Source organism: Amblyomma maculatum, chromosome 6 (assembly GCF_055883805.1).
Source record: "Amblyomma maculatum isolate TAMU_Amacu chromosome 6, ASM5588380v1, whole genome shotgun sequence".
Taxonomy (NCBI): domain Eukaryota; kingdom Metazoa; phylum Arthropoda; class Arachnida; order Ixodida; family Ixodidae; genus Amblyomma; species Amblyomma maculatum.
In genome coordinates, this window is record NC_139349.1 from 149,533,825 (window position 1) to 149,555,630 (window position 21,806).

Genomic DNA, 21,806 nt, shown 5'->3' on the forward strand with positions numbered 1-21,806 from the left:
ACAAGCTTTCAATCGCATTTTGTCCGAAGTGGTACAACAGATAATTGAGTTTTTATTACAAGAAGGCGAGCTAGACCTGCCCCATTTTGCAAACTCGTCGAAGTATCAGGGTAGGTTCTGAAGCGTCAATTACGATTAAAGAATTTCATTGGTGTTCCTGGCGTACTTATTAGCGCGTCCGCAGCCTCAAAAACTTCTGTCAAATTTCTTCTTTTGAGACGAGGCACGAATTACGTTCAAATGTTCACTATATATGCAGCTCAGTTTTTGTGGCCTCGCCCACATCTCGAACACGTTCCTTTTTTCGCATGCAGTGCGCCATGAAAACGAGTCATAGTAAAAAAATTGCCACCCCAGTTGTGCGCCATTGTGAGGTGCAAACTTCTCCCACTTTATGCAAAGAAGGCTAACAGCTCGTCCTTTGTCGTCACTCTTGCCGCTTGCAGTTGCACAGAGAGCACTGTCGAGTTCTGCTTTATTCGAAGCCACAGCGAGCGGAGATGTATCTATATTCATCGTCCTAGAAAACGCTTGTTCAACGCGTGAAGTGCGAGTCAATGCGCTCAAGCCCTCACAGCTGCTGCACTGGTGTCCTTAAACCGGCTTGAATATTTTGTGGTAGCACAGGGCCATGTGACTGCGACAAATCGGATGCGAGGTGCGGCGGCATAATAAAAGGCAGGTGCAGTGTGTTCACAGTTCCAGCGACTCTAATTGGAGCAAATTTTTCGAATATATGGCGCCGTTCAGCAGCATTCCGCAGCACTCCTAGAAGCCTTCAGCTCGGGAAAAGTGAAAAGGCCTTGTTTAAATAGATTTTAAAATCTAACAGAGCAAAACTATCCAGACAGCACAGCAGACTTTCATACTTTGGACAAATGAAACTGTACTCCGCACTGACGACACCCCCACCTCGAGGTCGACCAGTTCCCGAGCCTGTGGCAACCGCTGTTCGGCCTCTTCATCCTCTGGAATCACCAGTTCGTCCCGGCGGATCTCCCGCTCCACAAACCCTGTGAGGACCGAGAGTGGAGAACTGGGTGACAGACCAAAGGCACCAAGGGTAGCACGCATGCGCATATCTGCACACGGCGTCCATCTTATCTGCAATTCACTACCTTTACGTGAAGAGTTCCTGAAAATGTCTCTAGCATAGTGATGTATCTATCATAGTGACGATCGCGCTGCAAGTCCCGTTGTCGAAACATTGGCTCGGCTTGCGAACTGAGGCTCTCCCTCAACCCTTGCTGAGTTCTCTCTCATAATATGTATTCATCTTCTAACTCCCGTTTTATCCTCTAATACAGATGTTTATGTAAAGACGTCTCAGCTAATGAAAAATTCGTGCTTTAAAAATGGCGATTTCTCAACCAGCAAAAAAAAAAAGCAAATGTGGAGTGCATTATCTGAGAACCTGACACTCCGTCTGCTTTAATGGCATTCATTTGAGTACACTTGCTCCACATTAGAAGTTATTTCTCGGTTAATCTTTCTTGATTCACTGGATCACAAAAAATAATATAAATCTTTCTGGGATCCTACGTAATACGTTTATTGACTTCACAACATAATAATGGATTGACCCCTTCTCGTCACAGATTTCTCCATATAAATATTCATATTTTCCGCGAACAACTGCAGAGTAAACTCATTACAGGAAGAAGTGTTTGAAAAACAAATATTTCCAAAATATCCTTGCTAGCTTTGTGTGATACTGTTTTGACAGTCTGTTTATTGTGTTTTTTTTTTCTACCCAACGCCTATTTTATAAAATTAAATTGCTGAAATTCAGTTACTTACGCAATTGGTTTTAGTTTTTGCCTTCCCTGGTTGGACCACAATGAAACTTGCAGTTTCGTGTAAAATAAAAACATAATGGCTATGGGATAAATGCTGTCTTGGCAGCGGCTTGCGGCTTCTCTTTCTCAGATGCCCTTACTTTCCTGTTTTATTCAGCGCAATTACTAAACCGGGAAGGAACAGGAGTTTACATTAGGTAGCAAAATACTGGAAGTAGTAGGCGAATATATCTACTTAGGACAGGTAGTAACCGCAGATCCGGATCATGAAAAGGAAATAACAAGAAGAATAAGATTGGGATGGAGCGCATTTGGCAAGCACTCGCAGATTATGACTAGCAGCTTACCGGTATCGCTCAAGAGGAAAGTATACAACAGTTGCATCTTGCCTGTACTCACCTATGGGGCTGAAACGTGGAGGCTAACCAAGAGAGTTCTACTTAAGTTGAGGACAACCCAGAGGGCTATGGAACGAAAAATGGTAGGGGTAACATTAAGAGATAGAAAGCGTGCAGAGTGGGTCAGAGAAATAACTCAAGTTAACGACATTCTAGTGGAAATTAAGAAGAAGAAATGGGCATGGGCAGGACATGTAGTGCGAAGAGAGGATAACCGATGGTCGCTGAGGGTAACAAACTGGATTCCAAGGGAAGGAAAGCGTAGCAGGGGGCGGCAGAAAGTTAGGTGGGCGGATGAGATTAAGAAGTTCGCAGGGGTCAAGTGGATGCAGCTAGCACAGAACCGGGTTAAGTGGAGAGATATGGGAGAGGCCTTCGCCCTGCAGTGGGTATAATCAGGTTGATGATGATGATGATGATGATGACTAAACCGGTAAACAAAGCTCTATTACGGCTTGCAAGTGGTGATCAAACACTTCGTTCTTCGCTGGGAGTTGACGAATTTACTTCCTTTGGCCTGAGATGCATACAAAGTTATTGGATTTCTACCTAAAAGGTCCAAAAAGAATCCAAAAAGAAAGATCTAAAAAGAATTTTGGATCTATTGTGGACACGTGACTCACTCAGCTTTCTCTCCAGCTCGTCACATCTCCGGATCTCGCTCACAAACTTCCGCTGAAAGGCATTGACGTCAGGGTTCAACTGCAAGAGAACGAAAACACACGTGTTGGAGCTGGCGCGGGTATGCTCTCAATGGGGCACCCACGCTGTGAACGTTCGCAGCGCCGGCGTATTGACATTCTCCGTTTCTGGGCCAAGGTAAGGTTGTTTCGTTCTTGCTTGATCAGTTAACTGATAGATTATTTCATTTTCAATCACTCACTATTTCGATCATAATTGATTGGTGTGTTCAGTGATTAATGATCAGGGTTGATCATGGATGGATCGGTGGATTAAGTGATGGTTCATTCATCGAGTAATTACTATATACACTGAATGATTCGCTAATTCATCCATAAGGAGAATTAATCTGACTGATTCATTGTTAAAAGAAATAATTGCTTATTTCAGCAACATGATGCTCAAATAAATTACCTAATAGTTTATTTATAGGGGACATAATGATTATTAATACTTCTAAATAATTTAATCACAAACACCCTGACTGAATGATTATTTCTATTTATTTACTCGTTATTGGCTAGAACACTGACCAAATCAGACGTAAAAATAAAGCTGTGCAGTAAGATTTTAGCTATGATGAACATTAAATAACAAATCGAACAATAATTACAGTAAAGTAAGACCATTTACAATTTCATTACGCATTGCAATACCCACGGCGTCCTAAAATGGCATTACATTGGGTATAAAAGAGAATACAACATTATACAAATGAAGATAGCAAACGACTAAACAAATGATGCAGCTGTGACACATCACCGGTAGATTTCAAGAATAAAAAATTTGCTGAGACAACAACTGAATCGCTGGATATAATCAACGGTACTTCTTAAGACAGCCTGTTCGATTTCTTATAGACCATGAGAAGAAGAATCGTTATGCGTATAAATTTCACGCGCAATAAAGTAAATATGTTATTAAAAAATTATCGGGGAGACTTAAGCTTCACATTAAGAGTATGGCGCGACAGCGCAGGCTACCACCCTAAATATAAAAACCTCTTTAACCATTCCGCATGAGCGTGCATGCATGGCCAAGGGGAATGTGGATGCAAGAGTGCTGACAGGCCGATTGACGTCACCCTCCCTTGTTATGGAGAGGCCCGAATCGGCAGCTGTTGCCAAATGTAACATTAGGCATCCCTATGTCCTGTCAGTGGTGGTCGTGGTGGTGAAAATGTTTATTGATCCTTGAGCCTTATTGTCTGTATTGATGGGTCAGCTCGATATCTCGTAGGGTGGCCGGGAGCTTGTGGCTCTCGGCGACTCTTAGAGCCCAGCCCACCAGCTCCTTTTGTGCAGCTGGGTCCGAGCTGGACACCATGTCAGCTGCCAGCTGTCATGCCTGCCAGCGCTATGCTCGTGATTTTTAGTTCACAGCACCGACGCCGACGGCGACGCCGGATTTTCGTTGACCGGAACCTTTAACGCTATTGCGTTAAAATAAGAAGGTAAGAAAGGTCCGAGTTCTGATTCGTTATCACGGTGTTCGTGATGTACACCAGACGATCCAACACATTCTTTTGGTTACTTGGAATTCATTGATACCCTTTGTTTTATTGCGTAAGCAATACTACGCCAGGTTTCAGCCCGTCGCGTAAACCCGGCCGGTAGCCACGTTTGACCTTTAGAGCGACCGCAGATTGGGCCCCTCTTCAAGCCGTCGGGTAAGCCCGGTCGGTAGCCACACCGCGCCGCAGAAGAAGAAGAAAAAGTAGAAAGAGAAGCTAGTCGGATTCGCTCACGCAACCTACCGGGTTTAACTAAAGCTAAACCCCAGCTAACTATTTTTTTCATAAGCAGCTTGCCTTTTTTCTGGTCAATAACTTTTTACAAGATATATATCAGACAATTTATAGAGCAGAAGAAAATTGGGAACAGATGAAGCTTTGGTCGAGGAAGTGTTTGCCAGCCTGCATGCGTGGTAAACGCAAAATATGGGCTGTCTTGAGAGCTTCGATACGGGGGGGAGGGGGGGGGGGAGTGTTTTGAGTACTCCCAAATTGAGTACACTGTTGTTGGCGTCATTTCGCAGGCTGAAAGCTGCTTTGTATGCTAATCGGATGGCACTGTTACCATCTCCACACCTTAACTTCCAGAGGGGTAGTTGGCGGCATGAATATGTGACTCTGCTTAGGAAGAAAGTGTGACTGAGTATCCACTGATCAGCCTTCGGCATGCCCTTATGTCGCGCGGCATTGCGTCCTATGTGTCCACTGGTCCGGTGCGATGTGAAATATTTGGTTTGCTATAGCGCTTTGCGTATTGTTTTGTATAAGCATCAGAAGAGCCCTGACAGTATTGACAGAGATGTCCCATGAAGCAAATAGCGGGCTGCGAAGTGGTGGCTCTGGTGGATATGGTGTGGACACTTCGTGTGAGCCGTGGTGGACTCCGAGTTCTGCAATGGAAGCTGGCGTAGTTGGTTGCCTATAAACACCCTGACGGGTACCGATGTAGGCAGCCCCCATGCCTTCGGCATTGCCAAATGAGCATATCCCAAGAATGTATCTCGATGATCATACTTTGGATATCGATGCAGGGCGGAACCGATGCTTATAAAATGTTTGGGCAAGCCGATGCGGGTACTACAGCGGCAAGCCCGTTGCGGGCTTGCCCCTGTAGTTCCCGCATCGGCTTGCCCACACATTGTATAAGGAGCCAATGTAGATATTTGATAGGCAGCCCCTATCTGAGTTTGCCCACTTACCCTTGCAACCCAACATCATAAACTTTTTTTTTCACATATCACTCCTTACTAAGCAGAACACACGAAGTTTTACAATATATTTCAAAAGACGAATGTGGCCTTCTTGCCACTATGTTAGGCCTAGTTCAGGCGGATAATTAGCGTGTCCAGAGCGATAATAGCGTACGGAGAGTTGAAAGCTGCCAGGTCACCTGTTAAGGGAGTGCACTTACGCGTGTGTATGGTCCAGCCCAATCATTTTTACGCAGGCTTAGTGAGCGCGAGAACCAAGGCCATGAATTTTTTTTTAATCAAGCAGAGATCATTACAGTTGTTGTACACGTGTTGTACACGTGATCTACAGTTTAAATTTAAAGCAATGTCTCATACAAATGATGGATGGAAATAATGCATGCGCGTTAGTATTCGTGCATTCCGGTATGTTCAACCTTGCTACTGCTAAGATACAACCGACAGCTACATTGAAACGGATGCCCCCTTAGCGCTTGCACTATTTTTTTCGTGAAGATAGTCCGTATTTAGGTTTCGTTAACCCTCGTGGCTCTGAAAATTCCGGCGCCTAAGCGAAATGCTATTGCACGAGCTTCCATGCCCGCAAAGATCGATGTAATACTTGCAGCGATTATGTATAAGCGGCCTCAACTTGGCTGGACAATGTGTTTCCCGCTTAACACCCACGTTCATGTTACATATTGCTCCTCATTCCCTACAAGAGACCTATTTGAGCAGACCACGCCCTTCCTCCAGCCCTGTTACGGTCACTGCGATACCTACAGCAGTTAACAGTACGAGCCGCACCTATGGTTCACGAGGATTTGCCCATAAAAAACTCTCATTCAGATTGCACTTGCCCTCAAGTAATCTACAAGGGACCGAGTGGGGCATTATACGGAAGTGCCCATTTGTTTACCCCGCAACAGCCGATATAGGACCCACAGCGATTTAATTTGTGCGGCCCCATACCACCTTCATGAAGATTTCCCCACACAGAGACTCCATTTTGGGTTGGATCCGCGCTCAAATAACCAACAAGGGACCGTTGTGGTGTGTATATAGGAATATGATATGCGTTAGCCTAATTATGCGTTAGCCTACGCGTTAGCCCATGTAGGATGAACAGAGACAAGCCCCACCTAGGGCTTTCCCATTTGTTCCCAATCGGGAGCCAATAGATGTAGTATGACGGTTGTCCCATCCACACTTGCCTAAATAGGACACTCAGGAGTCCCATATCCTGTACTGCCTAGGAGAGGGAATGTTGTTCGCTGATGTGGAGCTGGATCAGCTCGTGAATTATGGGAGCGGGAAGTCCATATTGGCGGTTCCGTATGACCAGAAGTTCCAACTTCGTCGGCGAGAATGTAAGACAGCGGTGACACTGTATACTGCTTCTTGTTGGAAGTCTCGTACCTCACGGTCTGAGTTGTAATTAGCCCAGAGGGTGACGTCGTCCGCGTTTATGGAGTGCTGTATGCGGGGAACGGCGTCGAGAACGGAGGAAGTCAGCCCATGATGATGTTGAATAGGAAAGGCGAGAGGACAGCGCCCTGTGGTTTCCTGGGTGGCTTTGTCGCTATGAGCATCGTTCAAGTGAACTACGCTGTCCTCTCTTTAAAGAGGTTGACGATGTAGGTGTAAGTATGGCCTCTACATTCTTTTTTGAGAAGTTTTTGTGTAGAGCGGCATATAACACATTATCAGATGTCTTGCTCACGTCCAGAACTAGTATAATATCCGTAGCTCTGCCAAAGCCAGAAGTATGTCACACGCAGAACGTGTGCGTGTTGTTGATGCTGCATTTTTTCTTTAAATTACAAGGGACTTGGTTCCGAGGTTATTTCAAACCCTCTGGATTGTGGCTTTTTAATGAAGGGATTTGACTGGCTGCGTAAATATTGGGGCGAGTCACAGAAAGTGGCCACCTTGTTCCTTCCTCAACCGCGAACGAAGTTGGGAACAACACCCACGACGATGTTTAGCAACAAAAAGAACGCGGTAAACAGCAATCATTCCACGCTGCGCTCTTGACCTGATTGTGCAAGCGCATTTATCGAATCTTACGTCGAGGCCGGCTAGGCGTGCGTGAATCTGAAGTGGCGCCCACTATCTTATCGCGTTCACACAGCCTATATTCAGGCGCCGCTTTGAAGAGTGCCAACGCCGGCACGTTGTAGGGGGAGTCGGATTCGGCATAGTTGGCGTGCACGGCTACAGCAGGAACATACGGAACGAATTTGAAGGGTGCTCGTTTTAAAGTTTCTTTGTGCTCAAAAAAAGCAAATGCCTGTTTTATTGTGAATGAAGAATTCTCTTGAGTCGCAGTGGCATCGCATGGCATGCACACATGGGGGCGTAGCTCTGTATAAATTCTGGAGCTATATGGACATCAGAAGCCGAACTCCACGTACGCTGTATTCCTGTATGCATGCTGGCGTCTTCATCCCTGAGGATCAGTAAATGGCACATAGTAGTTGGAGGCCTTTCAGCAGAGAAAGATCGCCAATTCTGGCCAATATTAATGACAATGCGAAAGCGCAACGACAAGGGAGGCATAGCCGCAACTTCCAAGTGATTTATTCAGTCAGTACCGCAAGCGCTTTATCCCCATGCACTGGAGCAAAGCCAGCAACAAGAATAAGGTTGTGTTAAGAAATGCCAGCTCTTATATTGATAATATATTGATGGTCAGCTAGGACGCTGACTCACAATAGACACTATATTTTGAGCTAGTCCCATCTTTCAAGTCATACTATCTACAATTTACCTGAATATATGGCATTGATTAAGGAATGGAACAGAACCGCGCCACTCTGTGCAGTAAATTTCTAAGAAGCCCCCAGACAAGCCACTAGTGTTGTGTTCGCTCAATAATTCGTCGAGACCACCTTGTTCGTTACACATATTTTGCCACACGACCGAGGAAAACAATAAACACTAAATTCGCAGTCATGTTATCAGTAATTTATGCCACATTTTTGTTTTGAAGTAGTGTAGGGCTTTGTATCCCCTTCATGGATCACTGCCTTGTCGTGGCGGAGGGGCTTGCGAAACTCGATGAAGTCGTGAGCTCTGCTGTGTAGGGCCACCCAAGATAGACAGGTCACGGCAGAGAGTTCTGACAAAATGTGATTCACTGGAGAAGGTAATGGCAACCCACTCCAGTATTTCCTGCCAAGAAAACCCTATGGCCAGTCACAATACCATTAATGATATGGCGCCGGAAGATGAGCCCCCCAGGTTGGAAGGCGTCCCGTATGTTACTGGGGATGAACAAAGGGCGATTCCTAGTAGCTCCAGGACGAATGAAGCGGCTGGGCTAAAGCCAAAAGGACGCTCAGTTGTGGATGTGTCGGGAAGCGACCGGAAAGTCCGATGTTGCAAGGAGATGTATCACATAGCAACATGGAATGTAAGATCTATGACGCAAGGTAAACTGGATATCGTCAAGCGAGAAATGGACAGATTGAACATTGATATCTTGGGTATCAGCGAGCTCAAGTGGACCGGAATGGGAGAATTTAACTCCGGCGACCATTATGTCTTTTATTGTGGGCACGAATCCAAGAGAAGGAATGGGGTCGCTCTCATAGTAAACAGAAGAATGGGCAAAGCAGTGCTAGGGTACAACCCCAAAAACGACCGAATGATTTCACTTCGGATCCAAGATCACCCTCTCAACTAAAGAGTTATCCAAGTCTATGCACCGACCACTACTGCTGAAGAAGCTGACGTTGAGATATTTTATGCGGACCTACAATGCCTTTTAGACCGCACCCCATCATCAGACGTCGTTTTTCCCATAGGAGACTGGAATGCTAAGGTAGCGAGTGAACAAATATCCGGAATTACAGGCAAGTTCGGTCTTGGTGAGCCAAATGAAGCTGGGCAGAGGCTAGTAGAGTTTTGTCAAGAAAACAACCTGACCATAGCGAATACTCATTTTCAACAGCACAAGAGGCGCCTGTACACATGGACTTCGCCGGACGGTCTGTACAGGAATCAGATCGATTATATTATTTGCCGACAGAGATGGAGAAGCGCTATACAAGCAGTAAAAACAAGGCCTGGGGCCGATTGTGGCACCGATCATCAGCTTCTTGTTGCCAAGATTAAGCTTCGATTGAGGAAAACGCAGAAAACTAGAAGGCCTTTCAGGTATAATCTGGATCAAGTTCCATTAGAATATGCTGTGGAAGTGAGGCATCGATTTCAAGAATTAGATCTAGAAGACAAAGAGCCCGAAGAGATGTGGACTGATGTTCGTGATATAATACAAGAAGTTGCTACTAAGGTAGTTCCAAAGCAAAAGAAATGCAAGAAAGCTAACTGGTTATCTGAAGAGGCTTTGCAAATAGCTGAGGAAAGGAGGATGGCAAAAGTTATGGGGGAAAGAGAAAGATACAAGGTTCTCAATGCGGATTTTCAGAAAATAGCAAGGAGAGATAAGAATGCCTTCCGGAACATACAGTGCCAAGCAGTTGAGGACAACAGCCAATTAAGGAACACAAGAGCTCTGTATAAGACAATCAAAGATATCAAAGGAAGCTTCTGTGCTAAGATGGGCGTGATAAAGGACAAACGAGGCAAGGACCTCACTGAAGCCGCAGAGATAAAGAAGAGGTGGCAGGAATACACAGAAGAACTATACAAGAAGGACCCGAATGTGCAAACCACACATAAGACGGTTGTGATCACTGATCTCGAGCCGGGCATCCTGAAGAGTGAAGTTGAATGGGCCTTAGCCAGCCTTGCTAAGAACAAAGCTAGCGGAATTGATAGCATTCTAGCTGAGTTGCTTCAAAACCTCAACCATGACGCTGTTAACATTCTGCATACATTATGTCAGAAGATTTGGACAACCCTGCAGTGGCCACAGGATTGGAGGAGGTCAATTTACATCCCCATTCCAAAGAAAGGCAGTGCCAAAGATTGTTCCAACTACCGCACGATCGCGCTTATTTCGCTCGCTAGCAAGGTGATGTTGAAAATCCTCCAAGGTAGGCTGCAGCAGTATGTGGATCGGGAGCTTCCGGACGTGCAAGCTGGGTTTCGCAAGGGCAGAGAAACTAGAGAACAAGTTGCCAACCTTCGCTGGATCATGGAAAAAGCAAGAGAGTTCCAGAAACCCATCTACTTCTGCTTTATTGATTATGCGAAAGCGTTCGACTGCGTAGATCGCAGCAGATTGTGGCAAGCTCTCCAAGAGATGGGAGTTCCAATTCACCTCATCTGTCTCCTCAGGAACCTGTATGAAGGGCAAGAGGCCACAGTCAGAACTGGGCATGGTCTTACTGATTGGTTTCCGATTGAGAAAGGAGTGAGGCAAGGCTGCATACTGTCGCCCTGCCTATTTAACCTATATGCAGAGTGCATCATGAGGAAGGCTGGTCTGGACGAGTCTTCAGCTGGAGTGAAGATTGCTGGAAAACGTATCAACAACCTTAGATATGCGGATGATACCACTTTAATGGCAGAAAATGAAGCGGAACTCAAGAGACTTCTGATGCGCGTACAAGAAGAGATTGAGAAGTTTGGGCTTAAACTGAACATTAAAAAGACAAAGATCATGGCGTCTTGCCCTATCAAGTCCTGGAGCATCAAGGGACAAGAAGTGGAAGCTGTGACAGGTTTTCTCTTCTTGGGCTCCAAGATTACCTCGGAAGGAGACTGCAGCCATGAAATTAGGAGACGCCTGCTTCTGGGAAAAATAGCAATGGTTAGCCTTGACCGCCTAGTAAAGAGCAGAGACATTAGTCTGCCAACCAAGATCCGTATAACTCGTGCTATGGTCTTTCCAGTTGTGATGTATGGATGCGAGAGTTGGACTGTGAAAAAGGCTGACCGCCGAAGAATTGACGCGTTTGAATTGTGGTGCTGGCGAAGACTCTTGAGAGTTCCTTGGACTGCCAGAAGATCAAATCAGTCAATATTGTCGACCATAAACCCTGACTGCTCATTGGAGGGTCAAATTCTAAAGTTAAAGCTCAGCTACTTTGGTCATCTGATGAGAAGAGAGGAGTCGCTGGAGAAAGATTTGATGTTGGGAAAGGTTGAGGGTCGCCGGAGAAGGGGTAGGCAGCGAACGCGATGGTTAGATGGCATTCTCGAGGCACTGCAGATGAAGTTATGTGATGTTAGGAAGATAGTGAGAGACCGGAAAGCGTGGCGTGACATGGTCAATAGGGTCACGAAGAGTCGGACACGACTGAACGAATGAACTGAACCGAGGGCTTTGTAAGCTTGCACAGCAGCTCGTTGAGCTTGTGAAGAGCAGTGAATAGGACTTTCACGTCAACCTTCTTCCCCAAATTTCATTAGGAGTTTTTGACACAATCAGAATACAGGAAGCACTGGCGCCCTTTTCTTCTTTGTTAGTCTAGGAAATTATCTTTTTACGAATGCAAAGACTCCTGGTGGTGGTAAGGATGGCAGTCATCCCTCGTGCCGAAGTTGAGGTAACTAGACGGATTGTTCTCGTTGTGCTCAATTACCGAAGTGTTAAAAGCAAAGCGGACCATCTATATGACTTGGTCAGTTCTGTAACGGCTAGCTGATGTGATACTCGCCACTGAATTATGGTTAGACTCAGAAATAAAAGATGGTGAGACATTTCTGATCTCCTTTGATGTTTATTCCGCCACAATGGCGCTCGATTACTGTTTCCAAGGATGCGGGATAGAATCCCGGCCGCGGCGACCGGATTTTGGTGAAGGCGAAAAGCAAGGCGCCCATGTTCTGTGCGACTTCAGTGCACGTTAAAGAACCCGGTGGTCGAAATTTCTAGAGTCCTCAACTACGGCTTCCCTCGTAGCCTGAGTCGCTTTGGGACGCAAACCCCACTAAACCAAACTAAGCCTTTAATGTTTATCGCAAATACAGAGGACCGCAGTAAGGTGGTGTGTTTGTAGTACACTCAAAAAAAAAAACGCAGACACCTAGGACGTAAATAATGTATGGGTGCTATTCAAGGAACGATTTCTCGCTTCAACCTATTCTCATGCGTCGGACATATCTTCCCGGACACTAAATAAAAGAAAGAGGCTATCGATCACTGGTCATATGCTCAATATTACACAGCAAAGCCTGTGAACAGCTGTAATAATTTAAAGAAGTTGACAATGCTTTGCAAAGTTGAGGTAAAGAAGAGCCGGAACAAGGTGACTTGGCCCGAGATTTTATCATCATCATCATCATCATCAGCCTGACTATACCCACTGCAGGGCGAAGGCCTCTCCCATATTTCTTCACTTAACCCGGTTCTGTGCTAGCTGCATCCACTTGACCCCTGCGAACGTCTTAATCTCATCCGCCCACCCAACTTTCTGCCGCCCCCTGCTACGTTTTCCTTCCCTTGGAATCCAGTTTGTTACCCTCAGCGACCATCGGTTATCCTCTCTTCGCACTACATGTCCTCAGTTCAGTTCAGGCGTTCAGTCGTGTCCGACTCTTCGTGACCCTATGGACCATGTCACGCCACGCTTTCCGATCTCTCACTATCTTCTTAACATCACATAGCTTCATCTGCAATGCCTCGAGAATGCCATCTAACCATCGCGTTCGCTGCCTACCCCTTCTCCGGCGACCCTCAACCTTTCCCAACATCAAATCTTTCTCCAGCGACTCCTCTCTTCTCATCAGATGACCAAAGTAGCTGAGCTTTAACTTTAGAATTTGACCCTCCAATGAGCAGTCAGGGTTTATGGTCGACAATATCGACTGATTTGATCTTCTGGCAGTCCAAGGAACTCTTAAGAGTCTTCGCCAGCACCACAATTCAAACGCGTCAATTCTTCGGCGGTCAGCCTTTTTCACAGTCCAACTCTCGCATCCATACATCACAACTGGAAAGACCATAGCACGGGTTATACGGATCTTGGTTGGCAGACTAATGTCTCTGCTCTTTACTAGGCGGTGAAGGCTAACCATTGCTCTCTTTCCCAGAAGCAGGCGTCTCCTAATTTTATGGCTGCAGTCTCCTTCCGAGGTAACCTTGGCGCCCAAGAACAGAAAATTTGTCACAGCTTCCACTTCTTGTCCATTGATGCTCCAGGACTTGATAGGGCAAGACGCCATGATCTTCGTCTTTTTATTGTTCAGTTTAAGCCCAAACTTCTCACTCTCTCCTTGTACGCGCATCAGAAGTCTTTTGAGTTCCACTTCACTTTCTGCCATTAAAGTGGTATCATCCGCATATATAAGGTTGTTGATACGTTTTCCAGCAATCTTCACTCCAGCTGAAGACTCGTCCAGACCGGCCTTCCTCATGATGCACTCTGCATATAGGTTAAATAGGCAGGGCGACAGTATGCAGCCTTGCCTCACCCCTTTCTCAATCGGAAACCAATCAGTAAGACCCTGCCCATGTCCATTTCTTCTTAATTTCCACTAGAAAGTCGGTAACTTGAGTTATTTCTCTGACCCACTCTGCACGCTTTCTATCTCTTAATGTTACCCCTACCATTTTTCGTTCCATAGCCCTCTGGGTTGTCCTCAACTTAAGTAGAACTCTCTTGGTTAGCCTCCACGTTTCAGCCCCATAGGTGAGTGCAGGCAAGATGCAACTGTTGTATACTTTCCTCTTGAGCGATACCGGTAAGCTGCTAGTCATAATCTGCGAGTGCTTGCCAAATGCGCTCCATCCCAATCGTATTCTTCTTGTTATTTCCTTTTCGTGGTCCGGATCTGCGGTTACCACCTGTCCTAAGTAGACATATTCGCCTACTACTTCCACTATTTCGCTACCTAATGTAAACTGCTGTTCCTTCCCGAGGCTGTTGAACATTACCTTAGTCTTCTGCATATTGATTTTCAAGCCTACCTTTCTACTTTTCCTGTCTAGGTCATCAATCATTATTTGCAGTTCATCCCCCGAGTTGCTTAGCAAGGCAATGTCATCAGCAAATCGCAGATTACTGAGGTATTCTCCATCTACCCTTATCCCTAACAAAAATAAATTTTGGAAATACATGAAACGTTGGGTAGACGATTACCCGCTCTCGAGTATGAAGGTCACATAGTCAGCGATCATGTTAGAGTCTTTAAAGATGTATTTCAGCTAGTATTTGTGCCTTGTGACATTCCTTCTTTGCAGCCGCAAAATGCGCAGCCTGTTTTCACGGATCAAGCCGACCTTCAGGCTCCGGTCTTCAACGGTTTCTTTGTTAGTATTTGTGCCTCTTACACTCCTTCTTGGCAGTCGCAAAATGCGCAGCCTGTTTTGACGAATAATGGTATAGCGAAACTGGTAGAAAATATCGGCGATCCAAAAGCTTGCCACCTGGTGGCATTTTACTGAGAGTTTTAAAAAACTGGCTGCCGGCGCAGCCCCTTACCTCCACGTAGTATGCAGAAGGTCGCCTATAGAGAGCAATCGCTACCTCAGGATTGGAAACCTGCAAATTTTTTCAGCGAATCCTAGAAATAAATCAAAATCTAACGCTTGAATTGGAGGCCAATTTGCCTTACTGGAAGATATATATGAAACATATATATGGAACATATATGTTTTCGGCCATAATTATATACAGGTTTAAAAATACAGGTATATTGAATTATCACGGTTGACAGAATTGTGCCAATATATAGCTTTGAAGTCGATCGAAACGTTCAAGTTGACTGCGTATTTCTGGATTTCAGGAATGCGTTTGACATTGTCTGCCATTCTAAACTGATACAGAAAATGATAGAATGAAAGCCACTAATGTAGTCAGATATATTGAAGACTCTTTCTAATCATGAACCAATTGCATCAGCTCTTATCTGGTCCCGATTACGTGAGGAGTGCCTCAACGTTATGCTCGGGGCCCCTTTTATTAAATTGATACTAACAATTTTTTCATGCATGTTGTATAAAATTCGGTTGTTTGCCGGTGATTTCGTTTCGTACTCGAAAGTGTCTGGGGGAACGGATCACTCACAGTTAATTATTTATAGTGCGTTGAATTGCGGTGTTCTGAAATCGAGATGTCCCTGAATGTAAATTAAAAAAATCTGTGCATGTATCTTTTGTTACAGTCGAGACAGGTCAGAACAGAATGAGCGTTTATTGAGGAAAGCTATGCTCTTTTATAGCGGCTAATCGATACAGGTTGTCCGCGGTACGCCAAGGGTACGTCAACGCCCTACGAACCCTTGGCGTACCGCGGACAACCGGCCAATCTGCTACTCTTGCGGGCTGCCGGGCCATGTCGCACGCTTTTGCCGCCAACGCCTTCCACCTTGTCGGCCTGACCTCTGGAACTACTCCTACGATACAGACCAGCCCTCGCCGAGAACTACGTCCGGTTCCGACTTTGTATCTCGTGACAATCAAACGTATACAACTCGCCGATCATCGTCCCCTCGTCGCCGTTCCCCGTCCCCGCTTCCCCGACGTTCTACCGGCGCTGTTGAGGGAAACTAACAGTCGCAGTTCGCGGGGCAAGAACTGCGCTTGGTTCGGACTCTTCAAGTCCCCGTGTTCTCCAGCTAACGTACTACAAGTGTTTGTCGACGGCGTCGCAGTTCTCGCTCTTGTCGACATGGGCGCTGCCGTATCCGTCATCAGTGAAGCTCTTTGCCGTCGTCTTCGTAAGGTGACCACCGCGCTTTCCGACTTTTCGCTTCGCACCGCCTCATCACAGCGCATTCATCCCTCAGCGGCATGCACAGCCCATGTTCTTATCGAAGACGTCTTATACACCATCGAGTTTATTGTACTGTCTCACTGCTCACACGACATCATCCTGGGCTACGATTTCCTTTCCACTCATCGTGCCGTTATTGACTGCGCCCGGGCGGAAGTTTCCTTTTTACCTCTTTATGATACCGTCTTGTGTGACGTTCCTACCCAATCTGCAAAACTCCTTGTCGCCAATGACACAGACATTCCTCCCTTTTCTGCTGCCCTCGTTCCACTCTCCTGTGAAAGCGCTACTTCTTCGACTGTCTTCTTCACACCTTCCAACGCCACGTCACGCCATCCCTGCCTCCTGCTTCCATTTGCTGTTCTCAAGTTCGAAGATGGCCTTAGTGCAATGTTCGTCTGAAATCCATTTTCGTGCCCGACCGTCCTGCTACCTGGCGAGTGTCTCGGTCGCATTGAAGAACTTGATCCCGCACTTGTAAATACTCTTCCTGCCACGCCTACTTCATTAGACGTTAATGTTATCAGCTCTTGCGATATAACGACCGCTTCGACACCACCCGATGTTCTTCAACAGGCTATTGACGCAGATCTTCCACCCGCACAGCGCGATCAACTCGCTGCTCTTCTACAAAACTTCACTTCTGCCTTCGACCTTCCTCACACTGCTTTGGGGTCGCACGTCTGTCGTTACGCACAAAATCGACACTGGTACAAACGCACCTTTACGACAGCGTCCTTATCGCGTGTCGGCCTCTAAGCGCCAAGTCATTTCTGACAACGTGGACGACATGCTTCGCCGGGGGCGTCATACAGCCATCTAACAGTCCATGGGCTTCTCCGGTTGTTTTGGCCACCATGAAATATGGTTCCATCCGGTTTTGCGTCGATTACCGTAGGCTTAACAAAATCACGCGCAAAGATGTCTATCCTCTGCCGCGTATCGACGACGCCTCGGACTGTTTACAGGGAGCCGAGTATTTCTCCTCTTTGGATTTGCGCTCTGGCTACTGGCAGGTACCGATGGCTGATGATGACAGCTCGAAAACTGCCTTTATAACACCGGACGGCTTATACGAGTTCAACGTTATGCCCTTTGGCCTCTGCATTGCCCCAGCTACGTTCGAGCGCCTGATGGACACTGTTCTTCGTGGACTCAAGTGGCAGACCTGTCTTTGTTACCTGGATGACATCGTAGTTTTTTCTACCGACTTTTCTTCTCACCTTCTCCGCCTAAAGAATGTCCTCACATGTCTCGCCGATGCTATGCTTCAGTTGAATTTGAAGAAGTGCCACTTTGCCGCTCGAAAACTCAGAATTTTAGGCCACGTAGTCTCTAAGGATGGCATTCTTCCCGACCCCACCAAACTTCGCGCAGTTGCAGAGTTTCCAAAACCAACCTGCCTGAAGCAGCTCCGGAGCTTCATCGGCCTCTGTTCCTACTTTCGACGTTTCATCTTGAACTTCGCCTCTATCATCCCTCCTCTGACCCAGCTCCTTGCCGGCAGCTCCGACCTTTCCGCCGGGACTCCAGTCTGCGATAAAGCCTTCGATACTTTACGCCGCCTTTTGGTTTCGCCTCCCATTCTACGCCACTTTGATCCGACTGCGCCTACGGAGATCCACACTGATGCCAGCGGTATTGGGCTTGGTGCCGTCCTTACCCAACGTAAGCCTGGTTACAGCGAGTATGTTGTGGCATACGCCAGCCGAACATTGACGAAAGCAGAGTCTAATTATTCAGTCACAGAAAGGGAATGTTTGGCCATTATTTGGGCCATCGGGAAGTTTCGTCCCTATGTGTATGGCCGACCGTTTTATGTTGTGACCGATCACCACGCATTGTGCTGGCTCGCCTCTCTGAAAGACCCATGTGGTCGCCTTACTCGCTGGGCTCTCCATCTCCAAGAGTATGACATTCATGTCATTTATCGGTCAGGTCTGAAGCATACGGACGCGGATGCTCTTTCCCGCTCGCCATTGCCAAGTGATACCTCGTCTGACCACGTCTGTGCTTACGATTTGTCTACTCTTGCCACTATCGACATGGCTACCGAACAGCGGAATGACCCCTAGATCAGGGAACTTTTGGATTTTCTCTCAAGTCCTACTCCCGGTCATTCATCCAAAGCGCTCGTCCGGCAAGCCCACTACTTCTCCATTCGTGACGAGCTTCTCTATCGCCGCAATTATTTGCTTGATGGACGGAAGTGGCTTCCAGTCATCCCGCATCATCTCCGCGCCGAAATTTGTGCTGCGTACCATGAAGACCCACAGTGGGCTCACGATGGCGTATTGAAAACCTACACGCGCCTACGTCTGCGATTTTACTGGCGTGGAATGTACCGCTTTGTACGACATTTCGTGCGCGCTTGCGAATCTTGTCAACGCCGAAAAACCCCTCAGAAGTCCCCTGTTTCGTTGCAGCCGTTACCCTGTCCTGCTCGTCCGTTTGACCGCGTTGGCATAGATCTCTATGGCCCTCTTCCTACTACTGCCGCTGGAAACCGGTGGATTATCGTGGTAGTAGATCATCTTGCTCGCTACACTGAAACATCACCGTTACCCTCTGCCTCAGTAAGAGACGTTTCTTTGTTCCTTCTCCACAACTTGATTCTTCGCCACGGGACTCCGAAGGAGCTGCTCAGTGACCGCGGACGCATTTTCTTGTCCGACGCTCTTGAAGACCTTCTGAAAGAATGCCGCATCATTCATCGCACCGCTACTTCTTACCATCCTCAGACGATTGGCCTGACAGAACGTTTCAACCGTACTCTGAGTGACATGCTGGCCATGTACGTTAACGACGCTCATTCCAACTGGAACCAGGTTCTTCCCTTCGTAACCTGCGCATATAACACTGTGATACGGACCACCACTGGATTCTCTCCCTTCTTTCTTATTTACGGGCGCGAGCCAACCTGCACAAAGGACGAGCTTTTGCCCTACCGCCCTGATGTTTCTGAATCAACGCCACTCTCGGACGCCGCCCAGTACGCAGAAGAATGCCGCCAGCTAGCTCGCTCGCTTACAAAGGAAAACCAGTGGCAACAAAAACACTATGGTGACACTGGCGAGGCTCCTTCTTATGCACACAAATTCTTGGTGTGGCTCTGGGTTCCTGCCACAACCGCCGGCCTTTCAAAGAAGCTTCTTGCTCGGTATCACGGTTCATACCGAGTCCTTCAAAAAACATCTCCTGTCAACTACGTAGTTGAGCCCGTTACGACCTCTGCGGACTTGCGTCGCCGTGGACGCGAAATAGTTCATGTGGACCGAATCAAGCCATACTACGATCCGTCTGTCCTTTCGGCTCCATGAGTCGCCAGGATGGCTCCTTCTCTGCCCGGGGGGAAACTGTAGTTTGGTAATCTTCATCGTTATTGCCACTGACATGCATCGCGTGCTGGCGCTCTCGAGGACGAAGAAGTTGGTCGTTGTCTTCGTGATTCGATACGCCTGACGCTCCGCTGCGAATTCATCCTGAGCAGCTGAATCCCTCTGCGTGGACTGAATAAACACACCCCCTACAATTGGTGCAGGTGCTCCTGGGTACGTTGCCGTCCACCCTGGAACTACCACAAGTTAACAGCTTAATTACGAGGGGGTACCCAAAAGAAACCGAAGTAATTTTTTGGCAGGCAGCGCTTTCGTAGTACCGTGTTTTGCAGCTAGTAGCGCATAGAGTGAACATTCCAGAGCCAGCCAGCCGAGGGGCGTCGGTGAAGGTCAGACGTACTAGCTTTGGCAGAGTTTATAGTGACAACTGTTTTCTGTGAGGGTCGTTTTTTCAATGGCTGATTTTCGTGAACAGCGTGCGGCGGTGAAATTTCGCTTTCAGCTAAAAACCAAATGGAACAGAAACTCTAGAAATGTTAAAAACGGCTTGAAAGGATGATGATATGGGGAAACCTCAAGTGTTTGAGCGGTTCTCCCGTTTCAAAATTGGTGCAATGTCAATTGATGACTAACCTCATTCCTTCCACGGCCCGAACACATGAAAATGTGTAAAACATTCGTGCAATCATCAATATTTGACAAAAAATGGTGTGACCCCTGTTCCTCACAACCCCCCCCCCCCCCCTACTCTCCGGACATTGCCCCGTGTGACTTTTTTGTTTCCCAGAATGAAAATATTACGTGAAAGGTGAGTGTTTTGCTGATGTTGCGGAGGCAAAGAAAAAAACGACGCAGGCGCTGTCAAGCATCACGAAGGATGAATTTAAACATTTTTTGAGAAGTGGAATGAAAGATTAGACCAGTGGATTAGTGCAAGTGAAGAGTACTTTGAAGGAGATTGAAGGTTTGGGCTTAAAATGGGAATAAGTAGGTTCAAAGGGAAATAAGTTCGGTTTCTTTTGGGTATCCCCTCGTATAAGTGCTGACCAATGTGTCCTTCTTACAACGTCATCTAAAGAACGTAAGACAGCAAAAGAGGCTTCATATTCTTCTCATCTTAGGCCAATCCTTGTGTATGCCTACCCTGTGTGAAATCCTGTTCGCAGTATTCACATTGATACATTTGAAAGAATTCGTTCTGGTGTCGCGAGATTTGTTCTAGGGAAGTATGATAACTTTAAGAGCTCGAATGTGTCCACAATCGGTGCCACTTTGTGAACGCAGGAAAAATAGGCGGCTGAAACTTTTGTTTTTTTCAATTTAGCATAACCAAATGGCAATATCTGCGTCTTCATATTGATACGTGGCAGAAGGCTAGTACCACAACAGGGGAAACCACAACAAGTGATGAGAGACTATAGGTGTTCAGGCAAGCACCAACCGTTTCTTCAGCTTCGTCGTCTATCACTGTGTAGTCCATCATCGTCCTCTTCAGTGGCGTGTACGTACCATTACCCCGGCACAAAGAGCACTGTCCCGGTGCGTACTACGTCGAGGAAATACAGCTGGAGTGGTATGGCTTCATGCGAGCGACATGAACAATTTCTGTATGGGGCATATCGAACTGTCGGTGTGGGTGCACAGGAGTGACCTCGTATGTCACGGAAGACTGGCCGTAAAACACGGTAGGGGCCTGTGTAGCGCGGCAAGAGCTTCTCACAGAGCCCAATTCTACGAGCGGGAGTCCAGAGCAAGACAAGAGAGTCCGGAGAGTAGTGGACGTCCCTATGACGAGAATCATGGCGGCGTTTTTGAGAGTTTTGGGAGGAAGCCAGTCGGCGGCGAGCAATAACACGGGCTGCGTCAGCTCGGGATATGGCGTCACGAACATAGGAACTTGCATTAGCGGTGGGAGGCAGTACGCTGTCAAATGGAAGAGGAGGGTCACGGCCAAACAGAAGGTAGAAGGCGAGTAGCCTATTGTATCGTGACGGGATGGATTATACGCAAAGGTCACAAACGGTAAGGTAATATCCCAGTCACGGTGATCAGCCGATACATACATTGATAGCATATCTTTGAGTGTGCGATTGAGGCGTTCGGTGAGGCCGTTCGTTTGTGGATATTTAATGGAGCAGTATCGAATAATTTCTTTGACTACTCGAGCAAGAAAGCAGCGACCACGGTCAGTGAGCAGCTGGCGTGGTGCACCGTGGGGCAGGATGACGTCGTGGAGGAGAAACGCTGCCACGT

The 21,806-nt window shown here is 46.9% G+C and overlaps 1 protein-coding gene across 1 annotated transcript in view; it reads right to left on the reverse strand.

The window, feature by feature from the left end:
* Nucleotides 1-21,806, reverse strand: part of LOC146187009 (V-type proton ATPase 116 kDa subunit a 1-like) — a 127,263-nt gene that overhangs the window by 72,605 nt on the left and 32,852 nt on the right. The window contains exons 2-3 of the mRNA XM_084607545.1: nt 2,821-2,899; nt 913-1,013 (exon numbers count right to left, since the gene is read on the reverse strand). Coding sequence (XP_084463671.1) covers nt 913-1,013; nt 2,821-2,899 — 180 coding nt within the window. The remainder of the gene's footprint in view (nt 1-912; nt 1,014-2,820; nt 2,900-21,806) is intronic.